Source organism: Populus nigra, chromosome 17, assembly GCF_951802175.1.
Source record: "Populus nigra chromosome 17, ddPopNigr1.1, whole genome shotgun sequence".
Taxonomy (NCBI): Eukaryota; Viridiplantae; Streptophyta; class Magnoliopsida; order Malpighiales; family Salicaceae; genus Populus; species Populus nigra.
Window position 1 is genome coordinate 13,043,098 of NC_084868.1, and position 13,148 is coordinate 13,056,245.

The 13,148-nt window shown below is 38.3% G+C and overlaps 1 protein-coding gene and 1 pseudogene across 1 annotated transcript; both read right to left on the minus strand.

Annotated features, from left to right (window-relative positions):
• Window positions 1-79: 79 nt before the first annotated feature.
• Window positions 80-7,481, minus strand: LOC133676995 (7-deoxyloganetin glucosyltransferase-like; the record flags this gene model as incomplete). The annotated part of the gene is made up of 2 exons (XM_062098819.1): window positions 80-1,122; window positions 6,973-7,481. Coding segments are annotated over 2 exons (1,443 nt in total), but the record flags the coding sequence as incomplete, so codon positions are not given.
• Window positions 7,482-9,361: 1,880 nt separating this feature from the next.
• LOC133676996 (protein PAT1 homolog 1-like) lies at window positions 9,362-10,731 on the minus strand (annotated as a pseudogene).
• Between the last annotated feature and the right edge of the window lie 2,417 nt (window positions 10,732-13,148).

The following is a 13,148-nucleotide window of genomic DNA, read 5'->3' on the forward strand; positions in this document are numbered from 1 at the left end:
CAAAATGTAAAATTGTGGCGCTAGCCATCCCCTTTCCCCAGTACAGTAAAGAAAATGTTTTGTCCTGTTGGGAATAATGAAAGTTGAACAACCATGAAGATTAATGCTTTAATTCAACAATGCCAAATCAATAGACACATAGCACCAACAACCAAATTGAAAACCATGGCTCAAGCTTGAGCGATGACTTAATTTCGTGACAGAAGAACTTCGTTTATAAGCTTGTCCAAATTCATGGATGATGTACCATTTGGAGCTGTGGCCTCCACTGCTAATTTTTTCCACTCCATGGCTTGCTTCTTCATTTTCTTACCTTTCTCTCCCTCCATCAGCTCCCTTACAAGCGTCTTCACATTTTCTCTGTTGATATCATTATCAATCTCCATTCCAATTCCCCACTCATTGCATGGGTACCTACAATTTGTTAGTTGATCCCCGAAGAATGGGCAACAAAGCATAGGCACCCCCGAAGAAATGCTCTCAATTGTGGAACCCCATCCACAATGTGTTATGAAGCCTCCAATTGATGGGTGGTTAAGGACTTCTTCTTGTGGACACCAGTTAGCAATAAAGCCCCTCTCTTTAGTTTCTTCCATAAACTCTGCTGGAAAAATAGCTGACTGCCCAATGACCATGTCAGGCCTTATAATCCATACAAAAGAGTGGTTGCTTTCAGAAAGTCCCATTCCAAATTCAATAAGCTGTTCCTTATTCATGACTACTACACTGCCAAAATTCACATAAACCACCGAGTTCGGTTTCTTGGAGTCAAGCCAATGGAGACATTCAGGCTCTTCTTTCCACAGGTTACATCCAATGGAGTTTAGGTCATCTTCAGGTACTTGATTGAGAAGCAATTGAAGTGGGCCGATAGGATAAACACGAGGAAACATTGAGTAGAGAGCATTCAGAACTTCTTGCTCCAAAGCATCAAAACTATGTACAATAATAGCAGATGCTTTACAAGCTTTCTCAGTTGATTCCATATTGTGGTTAAACACACAATCATTGGGATCCCTCCAATGAGCATATCTCGGAAGATCTCTTACACGTATACCTTTCATTCCAGGAATCCAGTCTATAACTCTGTTTAAGAAGTCATTTGTTAGAAAGCTCTCGTCTGCAAAACACACAAAGTACAAAACAAAATTTGTTAAAGGAAATCAAGCACAGCATAGGAAATCAATAACAGAATAGGATACCAAGTTTAGTCAAATACTGTAATTGAATCTTTAATTATTTGCTTCCTTGTTCATAGATAATTAGGCTTGATCACAGGCAATAATATAGGATCTCGATGTTAAACATCAATATAAATTGTAAACTCTGCTTACTCTGAAATAAAACAAGAAGATATCATTCTCTTCATGGTATCACAGCAATTAATCTAGGTGTCAAAATAAAACACAAACCCTTTAGCCGACTTCCATGGGAGACGAAAACCAAGGAAGCACGTCTTCAAGTGTAAGATGGGATCATCTCAATCACCAGCTTTACCTTCACCATTCTCAGATCAACCTCACGCTGTCCTTGTGCCACAACCCTTGGTTGAAGACAACTATAGCACATGGAGCCAATCCATGACTATGGTGCTTACAGTCAAAAACAAAATTGGATTCATAGATGGCTCAATGAAGAAGCCTGATGAGAAGAAACCAGATGAGCATCAACAATGGAATTGGTGTAATAGTTTGGTTAAAACTTGGCTACTGGGATCTATGTCCAAAGATATTGCTACCAGCATCATCAACTGCAAGGATGCCAGACAAATATGGCTTGATTTACAAGAACGATTCTCACATGTGAATGTGATTCAATTATTTAATATTGAGAATGAAATTCACAATTGTGTGCAGGGCAACATGTTTGTGGGATCCTACTTCATGAAGCTGAAAGGTTTATGGGATGAGCGTGATGCACTCTGCACCTTTCCGACATGCACTTGTGGATCAATCAAGGAAGTGGCTGCATATCTGAACACACAGAAAACCATGAAATTCCTCATGGGTCTCAATGATTCGTACATGGGTGTTCGTAGCAACACTCTGTTGCAAGATCCATTACCCACAGTAAACAAGGCATATTCACTGGTTCTTCATCATGAGAAGCAATCAGAGGTGACAGCCGGGAAAAAGCCATGCTCAACCACAGGCTGTTGTCTTTGCCATAAAGAATTCAAGCCATAAGACTGAAACTCAAGAGAGATGCTCCAGATGTAACAGAACAAATCACACCACCAAGGATTGTCGCGCACATCTCAGATGTACTTTTCTGCCGCTGAAAGGGACATACAGCTGAATATTGTCGCAAGAAGAAAGCAGTGACTGAAGTTGAGTTTAATGTGGCAATTTCCAATGGAAATCAAATTGCATCACACATGAATGAAAGGAAAGAGATGAATTTTCCTTTCATAGCTGAAGAGTGCAAACAAAAACTCAGTATGTTAAAAACTAAAATATCCTCTGCCAATCATGTTATTAACTGTCCAACTCATGATGAGCTCTCAGGTAAAGCTTTTTCACTCTTTTCTAATGGCAACAGAAGCACTTGGATTTTGGATAGTGGGTGCACAGATCATATGATTTAGGATCAAAATCTTCTCACATACTCAAGACCGGTTAATGGCTGCACTGTTGAATTACTGAATGGATCAATAGCACAAGTAACTCACATAGGCAGAGTTCATCTATCTCCTGATTTGATCCTTGACAATGTTTTGTGTGTCCCATATTTCCAATCGAATTTAATTTTCATTAGCAAACTAACATTTGATTCTTCTTGCATAACCATTTTTCTAAGCCAATTTTGTGTGATTCAGGACTTACGTTTGGGGAAGATGATTGGGACAGGAATTGAACGGGAGGGTCTCTACTTTCTCAACCAAGCCAAGAAATGAACATGTAACGATGCCAAAACTTCCAACCTGATCCTTTGGCATCAACGTCTTGGGCATCCCTCAACCAAAGTCTCTCCATTATTTCCTAAAGTTAATTCTTGTTCTAATGACAAGTGCTTGATTTATCCATTAGCAAAACAAACAAGACTTCCATTTTCTTCAAGCTCCATTACTACTATATCTCCGTTTGATTTAATTCATGTTGACATTTGGGGTGGTTATAAAGTTCCTTCTATTTTAGGTGCCAAATATTTTCTTACTATCATTGATGATCACACTAAATGCACATGGATTTATCTTATGAAACACAAATCCGATACTAGGGATCTTCTAGTCAACTTCATCAACATGGCTGAAAATCAATTTGATTCCAAAGTCAAAATGATTCATAGTGATAATGGTCTTGAATTCAAACTTGAAAGCTTTTACGCTCACAAAAGTATCATTCATCAAACTAGTTGCATTAATACTCCATAACAAAATAGCATTGCCGAACACAAATATAGGCATTTGTTAAATATGGCACGTGCCTTACTTCTTCAAGCCGGTCTTTCTAATTAATTTTGGGGTGATGCTATTCTTGCTTCCGCTTATCTCATAAATCAAACACCAACCCCTATTCTCCACGGAAAAACACCATATGAAAAACTATTCAACACAGTTCCCAATTACTCACACTTACGAGTATTGGTTGCTTATGTTTTGTTTCCACCCATGCACAAAGTCACTCCAAATTTGATCCTCGTGCATCTCGGTGTATCTTTCTTGGATATCCTTTTGGGAAAAAGGGGTATAGAGTTTTTGATCTAGCTAAACAAAGAATAATAGTCTCCAGGGATGTCATTTTCTTTGAATCCATATTACCTTTTCTTACACCTGCATCATATACTAATCCTGATGCCCCATCATTTTCGCCTCCCACTCCATCCTTACCTTTCGACATAGATTTTGCACCCCTCCTCCAATTACCTGTCCTACACTCACCAGCTCACCTAATTCCCAGACACCTCCTTCCACCAGCTCATATACCCCTCTGGCTCCCATCATAAAGTCTTCATCTCCCTTCATAGAGTCTTTATCTCCAGTCACCCCTATCCCTCAACTACCTGATTTATCTCCCATACAGGCCCACTCCTCCCTTGTGCCCATTCCTCCCCTTCGTTATGGCAGTCATTCTATTACCACTCCTTTATACTTGCAAGATTTTCATCTCGCCATGACTCTCCCTTCAAAGCCTGACCCGACATCCTCCACGAACATGGTTCACATTTCAGGTACTGCTTATCCCCTCTCTACTTATTTATCTTACACTCACCTTTCTCCCCATCACAAGGCTTATACTGCTCAACTCACCCTCCTCAAAGAACCCACCAGTTTTTCACAGGTTGTTCAACATCCTCGGTGGAATGAGGCCATGCACCATGAGATAGTTGTTTTACGCCACTGGGACTTAGAGTTTGGTACCATTGTCATCCCACAAACGGCCAATCGGCTACAAGTGGGTATACATAATCAAGTTAAAGGTTGATGGGATAGTGGAACGATATAAGGTATGGCTGGTGGCTAAGGGCTACAACCAAGTTGAAGGCGTTGATTATCAGGAAACTTTTGCTCTTGTAGCCAAGATGGTCATTGTCCGCATCTTACTTAGTGTGGCAGCTTTGTGTGGTTGGCATTTACATCAGTTAGATGACTTTGCCTCCTGGCTTCGAGCAAAAAAGGGAGACACGCGTTTGCAAACTTCATAAATCCCTGTATGGCTTAAAACAAGCTTCTAGACAGTGGTTTATCAAGTTGTCAAGTGCACTCAAGGCTGCAGCATTCCATTAGTCTTTGTCTGATTATTTCTTATTCATTCGAAGCCATCATGGTAACTTTTTAGCATTATTGATATATGTTGATGATGTGATATTAGCTAGGAATAATTTGCAGGATATAGAGAACACCAAACTTTTCTTGTCCAAGCAATTCAAACTTAAAGACTTAAGGCAATTTAAATACTTTCTTGGCATTGAGGTTGTAAGATCACGACATGGCATCAGTCTGTCACAGAGAAAATACGCACTCGACATTCTGGATGATACGGGGTTTTTGGGTGTCAAGTCATCTCGGTTTCCTTTGGAGCAAAATGTGTCCCTAACACAATCCGATTGAAAGCTTTTGGAGGATGGATCGGCATACAGGAGGTTAGTTGGCAGGTTACTCTACCTGACTATAACTAGACCGGATTTGACTTATGTTGTGCATATCTTAAGTCAATTACGAGCATTTTGTGATGCTGATTGGGCTCTTTGTAAGGACACAAAAAGATCAGCTACTGGTTACTGCATTTTACTTGGAGAGGCACCAGTTTCTTGGAGAACCAAGAAATAGACAACAATATCACGTTCAAGTGCAGAGGTATAATATCGCTCCATGGCTACTACATGCTACGAAATTACATGGTTGAAAAACATTTTGAAGGACTTACAGATAAATCACACACAGCCAGTAACTTTGTTTTGTGATAATCAAGCAGCAATGCACATATCATCGAATCCCGTCTTTCAGGAGCAAACCAAGCACATAGAAATAGACTGTCATTTGATACGTGAGAAAATTCAAACATGAATGATTCAGACAGTCTATATTCAAATTACACACCAACCGGCAGACTTGCTTACTAAGCCTTTAAGCTCCACACAGTTTGAGACTTTCCTTAGCAACTTGGGTGTAATTAACATACACTTAAGTTCAACTTAAGGGGGAGTGTTAAAGGAAATCAAGCACAGCATAGGAAATCAATCATAGAATAGGAAATCAAGTTTAGTCAAATACTGTAATTGAATCTTTAATTATTGGTTCCTTATTCATAGATAATTAGGCTTGATCACAGGCAATAATATAGAATCTTGATGTTAAACCATCAGTATAAATTACAAATTCTGCTTACTCTGAAATAAAACAAGAAGATATCATTCTCTTCAAAATTACATTTAGCTTTATCGTTTGTTACTAAATTGCAATCCAGATATTAACAACCCCGAAATGGTGATAAACAGCGGACCTTCATACCTTTAGGCCATGTTTGTTTTCCGGAATTCATTTTCCGGGAAACCACTTTCCAAACTTTCCTGTGTTTGTTTGCCACTAGGAAAGTTGGTCAACGGAAAACACTTTCTGGTCAACGGAAACACTTTTCGGTCAACGGAAAACACTTTCCAGTCAAAGAAAAATTTGGTTTGGTTTCTAGGAAAGTATTTTCTCTTTTGACTGTATTTGTTTTCCGGAAAGTGGTTTCTGGGAAACCACTTTCCAAACTTTCATGTGTTTGTTTGCCATTGGAAAAGTTGGTCAACGGAAAACACTTTCCAGTCAAAGGAAAATTTGGCTTGGTTTTCAGGAAAGTGTTTTCCTGAAAAATTTGGGCGGAAAACACTTTCTGGAAGTTGTGAAAAATTTAGAAATGTCATTATTTGCTGATTATATCAAATTTGATCCTCAAACTTTTGATTGCTATATATAATTTGTTTTGAATATTTATTTTTCAATTTCTTCTCTTAAAATTTAATTTTTATATTAATTTTGGTCCTTATTTTTATAATTGCTATTTGCTTTTTTCTTATCATTTTTTTATTGAAAATTTTTATCTATCAAATTTGATCCTCATTCTTTTGATTTTTACTTATTTTATTTGAAATAATTTATGAAATGTTAATTATTATTATTTTAATTTCTTCACCTTTTATTTTTTTTAATTTTTTAGATTTGATCTCTATTATTTTGATTAATATTTATTTTATTTGAGATAATTTATGAAATTATATTTTTTTTTCAATTTCATTCTCATTCAACTTTTTAATTTGTAAGATTTGTTCCTTATTATTTTAATAAATTTGAAAAAATAAAACATTAATAAGTTATTTTCCAGCTCATTTTCCATAACATAACCAAACACTGGAAAGTGTTTTCCAACTTATTTTCCATTACACTACCAAACATCGGAAAATACTTTTCCGGAATTCACTTCCTGGAATTCACTTTCTCAGAAATTCACTTTCCAAAAAGAAACTACTTTCCTGCAAACAAACAGGGTCTTAATTGGTGTAAGACCTTTTTCTTTGAGTGGACGAAGTTGTTTGAAGCACATGAAGCAACAAGCAGAGACAGTTTCAAATAGTGCAATAGGTATTCCTCGCTCTTCAGCGGCTGCGATAGTGAATGGCAAGGAATCCGACACGATGCATGTTACTGGGGGCACATTAGAAGTGGCTGTCTCATTGAGCTTGTTAAGTAGGTCACTGAATGGAGCCATTAAGTTGTTCTTGACAGCCTCAAAAAGTGCAAGGATATCTTGGGAAGCATCAATATCCGAATGAGGGAGCCCATCTGGAATGTTTTCAAATCGAAAATCAAGCAAACCGTTGAGGGAATTAGGACCTCTAGATTTAAGTAAGCGTCTATGGTTATATTCAGTATTGACAAAGGTTATGTGAAAACCTTTGTGATAAAGTAGTGTGGCTAGTTTTAGCATAGATTTTATATGGCTTTGAAATGGAAGTGGGATAAGAACTGCATGGGGCTTATCAGCCATAGCTTTAGCAAATCAGGAGCACCGGAGAATAGTGGAGAGACTCTGGTGTTTTGGAGCAGAGCTATTGAGACCACCATCTCTGGTGTTTTGGAGCAGTAGTTCTATTGAGACCACAAATGTTTTTATTCTTTTCTTTTGAAATGTTATAAACTAAAAAGTTATGCAGTGAAAATAGCTCTAAAATTTAAAATTAATTGGCAAGTAGAGAAAATACAAAGACAAACACAATTAATCACACAAAAATACAAATATAATTTACATAGTTTGGCAACTTTGTAAACAAAACAATAAGAGAAATTCACTATAAAAAAAAATAAAAAATTACAAAGTGTTGAATAAAATTGCTATTATCTAAAATCCTAAAGTAACATCAACTCTTGTTTTTCTCTCTTCTATCTGCCTATCAAAAAAATAAAGAGAATAAAAACACTTGCAAATAAATCTTACCCTAAAATATGACAACTTTAGATTTTTATATAGATTAAATACATGAATATTCTTTTCTCACCTGATTCACAATTTAAGACAAAACTGACAGTTGAATTCAAGATATGTATAAGAAAAGAGGAAATGAAATTGAAATCAGTTGAATTACAGCTCATTGATTGAGATGAGCATTAACCATGGAGGACCACTTCAATTGATTCTTCAGAAAACAACAGACAACTATTGAGGGGAAATGCATCCCCTAGACATGGAGGACCACTCCCATTGATTCTTCAGAAAACTACAGACAACTGTTGAGGGGAAATGCATCCCCTAGACCCCTGTATCATGCATGATACTGGTAAAAATTAATGAGTAATGCTACTCCCAATACATATTAGGAAAATTATAATCCATTTATCAAAACCTGAAAAAAGGGATGTCAATCCAAATACCTCATAATTCACAAAATAAAATCTAATCAGAGAAAAAAATGGAAAGAGTTGCCAATCAAGACAGGAACCTTGTATACCAGGAGAGGTTTCCCATTAAAGAAGTTACTATATAGGAAGATAAGACTTGTCCTTTCTTTTGTGGTCTTACAGCTAGGTAAAAACGTAAAATCTCCAGGTCGAAGGTTCAAATTTCTGTTTAAACATGCACATGCCTAACATAGAGCAAACAAAGTTACGGAGGGGAAACATAGGCTCTTAAACCCGCCTCCCCCATTATTAAGAAATGTCTGCAAGTGCGAGAGAAATTTACTACATTTAATTCAGGACTTTCAGTTCCCTTAATCTAACAGAACATTTCTTATGCGATGCCTTCGCAATTTATTACAGTTACAGCAGAATACCCCATTACAGAATTTGTATGTAAGGCCAGACTGAAACATTCTCCAGCAAGTGCATCCCGCTTGATGGTCCTGAACACTGGACACCATGACAACTCTCTGTTAGTTAGTGGAGATAAACAATGTCCCACCATATGCAAGTGGGAATACCTAATCTCCCACTTGGCACATGGTGGAGGATATAAACGGTGGGCATAAATCATGGCATAATTTATGCCTTTCAGTCTTTGCTTAATATATATGTATGCTCGGTGAAGAGCTGCAAGGTTAGAGTGTGAAGAACGCAAAGAAGAAGAAAACACAGAGAGAGTGAGCTAGAGAGAGTTGAGTTGAGTAGAGAAGTTTCTCCTCCTCCTCTTTGTTTTTTTATTTGTATTGTTTTCTTAATTGATTAATACAAACCAGTAGCTCTGTGGAGTAGGCAAGTTGCCGAACCATGTAAATGATGTGTGTTTGAGTTCTGGAATTTCACAACAACACTCTCTTCACTTCCAACGGACAGGCGGGATCAAAAGAAAAGGGAGAGTTTATCCTGTACAATCTATCCCCTAAGCTTTAACTTTTGCCAGGAATTACGACTTAGAGCACCAAAATAAAGCTCCTTGGAAGAATAAAAAAGATAAAAAGACTTCCCAGTTACCATCTCCCATGTATATTTTCCTTCCACCATAATACACATTTATGCATATGACTATAAGTCTTAACAAGATGAGAGTCCTGGATAATCCTTTGAAGGAAACTATTAGAAAGATAAAGATGAACCCTTAAAAAACCTGACTCAATAAAGGTGAATCTATGCCACTTCCAAGCTCCAAACCACATTAGTTCCATTTCCATGTCCAAATTTGCCGAGAGATTGATGTAAACAGATTGGCCATCCAGTTGCAATATCTTTAATTCTTTCCTCGGTCAACTCCTCACTGATTCAGAGTTTATGTGACCACTATTCCCTGGATGTGCACTCAGGCCAGTAATGGTATTGCGTTGCTGCCTAAAATTTCTTAAAAGTTCCATCTGGCGTTCATTCGTATGAGGAAGGCAAGCTCTTAAAAGCTCAACAGGCATTTCTCGTTTTGTTGCTGCACGCACCTCTGAATCAATACCTTCTGCGATAGGTGGTGTCTTTGCATAGACTGATTGCAGTATAGTGTCATATTTAATCAGGCAGTACTTCATAAGAAGATCAAAAAATTCATCAAATGATGCCTGCCAGAGAGCAAAATTGGGCATACCACAGTTGGAAGAAGCCTGGGGACCATGTAATAGTTTACTAGCTCTTTCAAGAAGACACTTCAAAATAACTGTGGCTCCATCCCCAGCAGGGCTACCAAGAGGCCGAAATGGTGGCTGCTCTGAAGAACAAACTATGGCTACAAGGCAAGCACTCAATGCATGAAGATCCATGCCACTTACACATGCAGAAACTGTCTTTGTCAGATTTGTAGTTGTGTCAGCTGCTCCCGTATCTGAGGGAATGCCACCAAACAAAAACCTCAAGTGACGGAAAATAGCCATGCAGACAACACGGGTGAGTTCACTCCCGGGATATAGAAGCTGAAGAAACTTGCAGATGAGCTTTCGACCCTTGGAAGTGATACTAACCGCAGGAACACAATGTCATCCTTTGAGGCAAGTCCAGCAGTTTTGCCAGTTTGGCCAAGTAGGTCAACAAGCTGAAGTGACGCTGCCAATCCTTCAAGCAAGTTCTGCCGCCTACGTCTGAGCTGAGCCCCACCATCTTGGGGCTGATTACACTGCAGGAAACGGTCAATGTCATCTACATCAAGAAGAAGAGACAGGCTATCTTCAAATAAAGTTATAGGAACTACATCTTATTTTGCACACTGGGGAACACCACAGAAATCATTTGCACTAGTTGCCAGCACGTGATGAGAAGTGCGCATATACCCAAAATATCTTATTACTTCTTTCAGTTAAGAAACCGGGGGACAAGCAACCATCTGGCACAGCAAAATTGTTCATACTAATTGCCGCAAAGTGATATGATGGATGTACCAGAAGTTCATGAGACTGACTAAATCAATCTCAAAATGGTTAGCAGAAACCAAAAAAGTAAATAAATTAAGTTTAGCCAAGAAGCCACTCCATCTTATTGATGGGAATGACTTCTGACCTGCATACATATGTAAGGACTCCTGCTAAAAATATCTGACAAATTATCAGGCTTATAGAAAAAACTCAATAAAGTCAGAAAAACAATTAAATGCTTCGTAATTTAATAAAATGGAGAAGAGAACTCAGGTTATAATTCACTTTCAAGCCGACAATAAAGAATGAAAGCATTTCTATTCAATAATACTTTTTGGCTCACAAATAAGCTGACAACAATTATATGAGAATCAAATCTCCCCAATCACATGGTCGTATAAAATGCTCAGCGCTCGGAAAGCAAATTTACAGAATAATAAGTCTAGTAAACTTCTTGATTTAGTGCAACAAGATAATGTAAACAAAAAGTAACAGTTGAACTTGTTGGTGGGAGGAACCACTGGTGGTGGCTTTGAAACACTCAGAGGGGATAAAACACAAAGTTTTATTTCAAGAACACAAGCTTACAGAAGCAAAAATAAATACAACAAGCTTAACAATACACACCCTCTCTTTCTCTCTAGTGTTTCTCTCTATTCTCTCTACTCTCCCACACCTAATAGCATAAGCTCAGCTTGCTATTTATACACGAATTCAAAACAAGATAATTCAACCTTCAAGTGTGAAGGCGGCTGTGGACGGTGGTGTGAAGGCGGCTGGCGGTTGCGGCTGGTGGCTGGCGGCTGGTCGGTGGCGGCTGGTCAGTGGCAGCTGGTGGTTGCCTTCCTTGACCATCTAGATTGAGTTTAATATTCAACAAATCTCCCCTTTAAACTCAATCGAGAGATATCATCCCAAGCATGAACTTTAATCGGATAAATACTTCTCTCTTCAAAGGCTTTGTGAAGATGTCTGCAACTTGATCATTTGTGTTGCAAGATATCAGTTGGACTTCTTCATTCTTCACATGTTCCCGAATAAAGTGATGACGTGTATCAATGTGTTTGCTCCTCTCATGATACACTGGGTTCTTTGCCAATGCGATTGCTGATCGATTGTCTATATAAATCTCCGTAGGATTTTCTTGAGGAAATTCTAAAAACTTCAGCATATTCCTTAACCATATTGAATGGCATACGGCTGAGTTAGCAGCAACATACTCAGCTTCACAGCTTGATAATGTGACAATCGATTGCTTCTTGGATGACCATGTGAAAGATGTGTCTCCCATGAAAAAGACAAACCCTGTTGTGCTTTTCCTTTCATCCAGATCTCTACCCCAATCACTATCCGAGTAGCCTACAAGATTAAAGTCTTTACTTGAGGTATAAAACATACCTTCATTCATTGTGCCTTTGATGTAGCGAAGAATTCTCTTGGCTGCATTCAAATGAGACTGGTCTGGTGTCTCCATATATCTGCTTACGAGTCCGACCCCGTAGAGTATATCCGGTCTGGTACATGTCAAGTACCTTAAGCTTCCTACTAAGCTTTTGAAGTAAGTTGGATCGACATTTCCAACCTTACTCTTCCTCAATTCCACTCCATTCTCAACTGGAGTTGATACCGGATTGCAGCTTTCCATCTTGAACCTTTAAAGAATATCTTTGGCGTAACCGCTTTGGGATACAAAAATCCCTTCTTCTTTCTGTGTTACTTCCAAGCCAAGAAAATGTGACATTAAACCAATGTCAGTCATCTCAAACTCCTGTACCATGCTTCGTTTGAAGTCTTCAAACATGGTAGGGTTGTTGCCGGTGAATATCAAATCATCAACATACAGGCACGCAAATAAGATGCTGCCATCTGCTCCTTTCTTCACATATATGGCGTGTTCATATGGACATTTCTCAAATCCATTATCTTGAAAATACCTGTCAATTCTGGTATTCCAAGCACGCGGAGCTTGTTTCAAACCGTAGAGAGCTTTCTTCAACTTGTATACTTTGCCTTCATTTTTAGCATCAATGTATCCAAGTGGTTGTTCAACATAGATCTCTTCTTCTAGGAAGCCATTCAGAAATGCTGACTTCACATCGAGTTGATAGATCTTCCATCTATGTTGTGCAGCTAGTGAGATCATCAGTCTGATTGTCTCTAGCCAGGCTACTGGAGCAAATACTTCTCCATAGTCAATGCCTTCTCTCTGTTTGTAGCCTTTAGCCACTAATCTTGCTTTGTATCTTTGCACTTCTCCTTTTGCATTTTTCTTTGTCTTGTAGACCCATTTGACACCTATTGCTTTTTTGTTTTCTGGTAGATAAGTCAGCTTCCAGGTATCATTCTTTTCAATGACATGCATTTCTTCATCCATTGCTTCTATCTTCTCTTCTGTGATAGCTTTGTTGAAG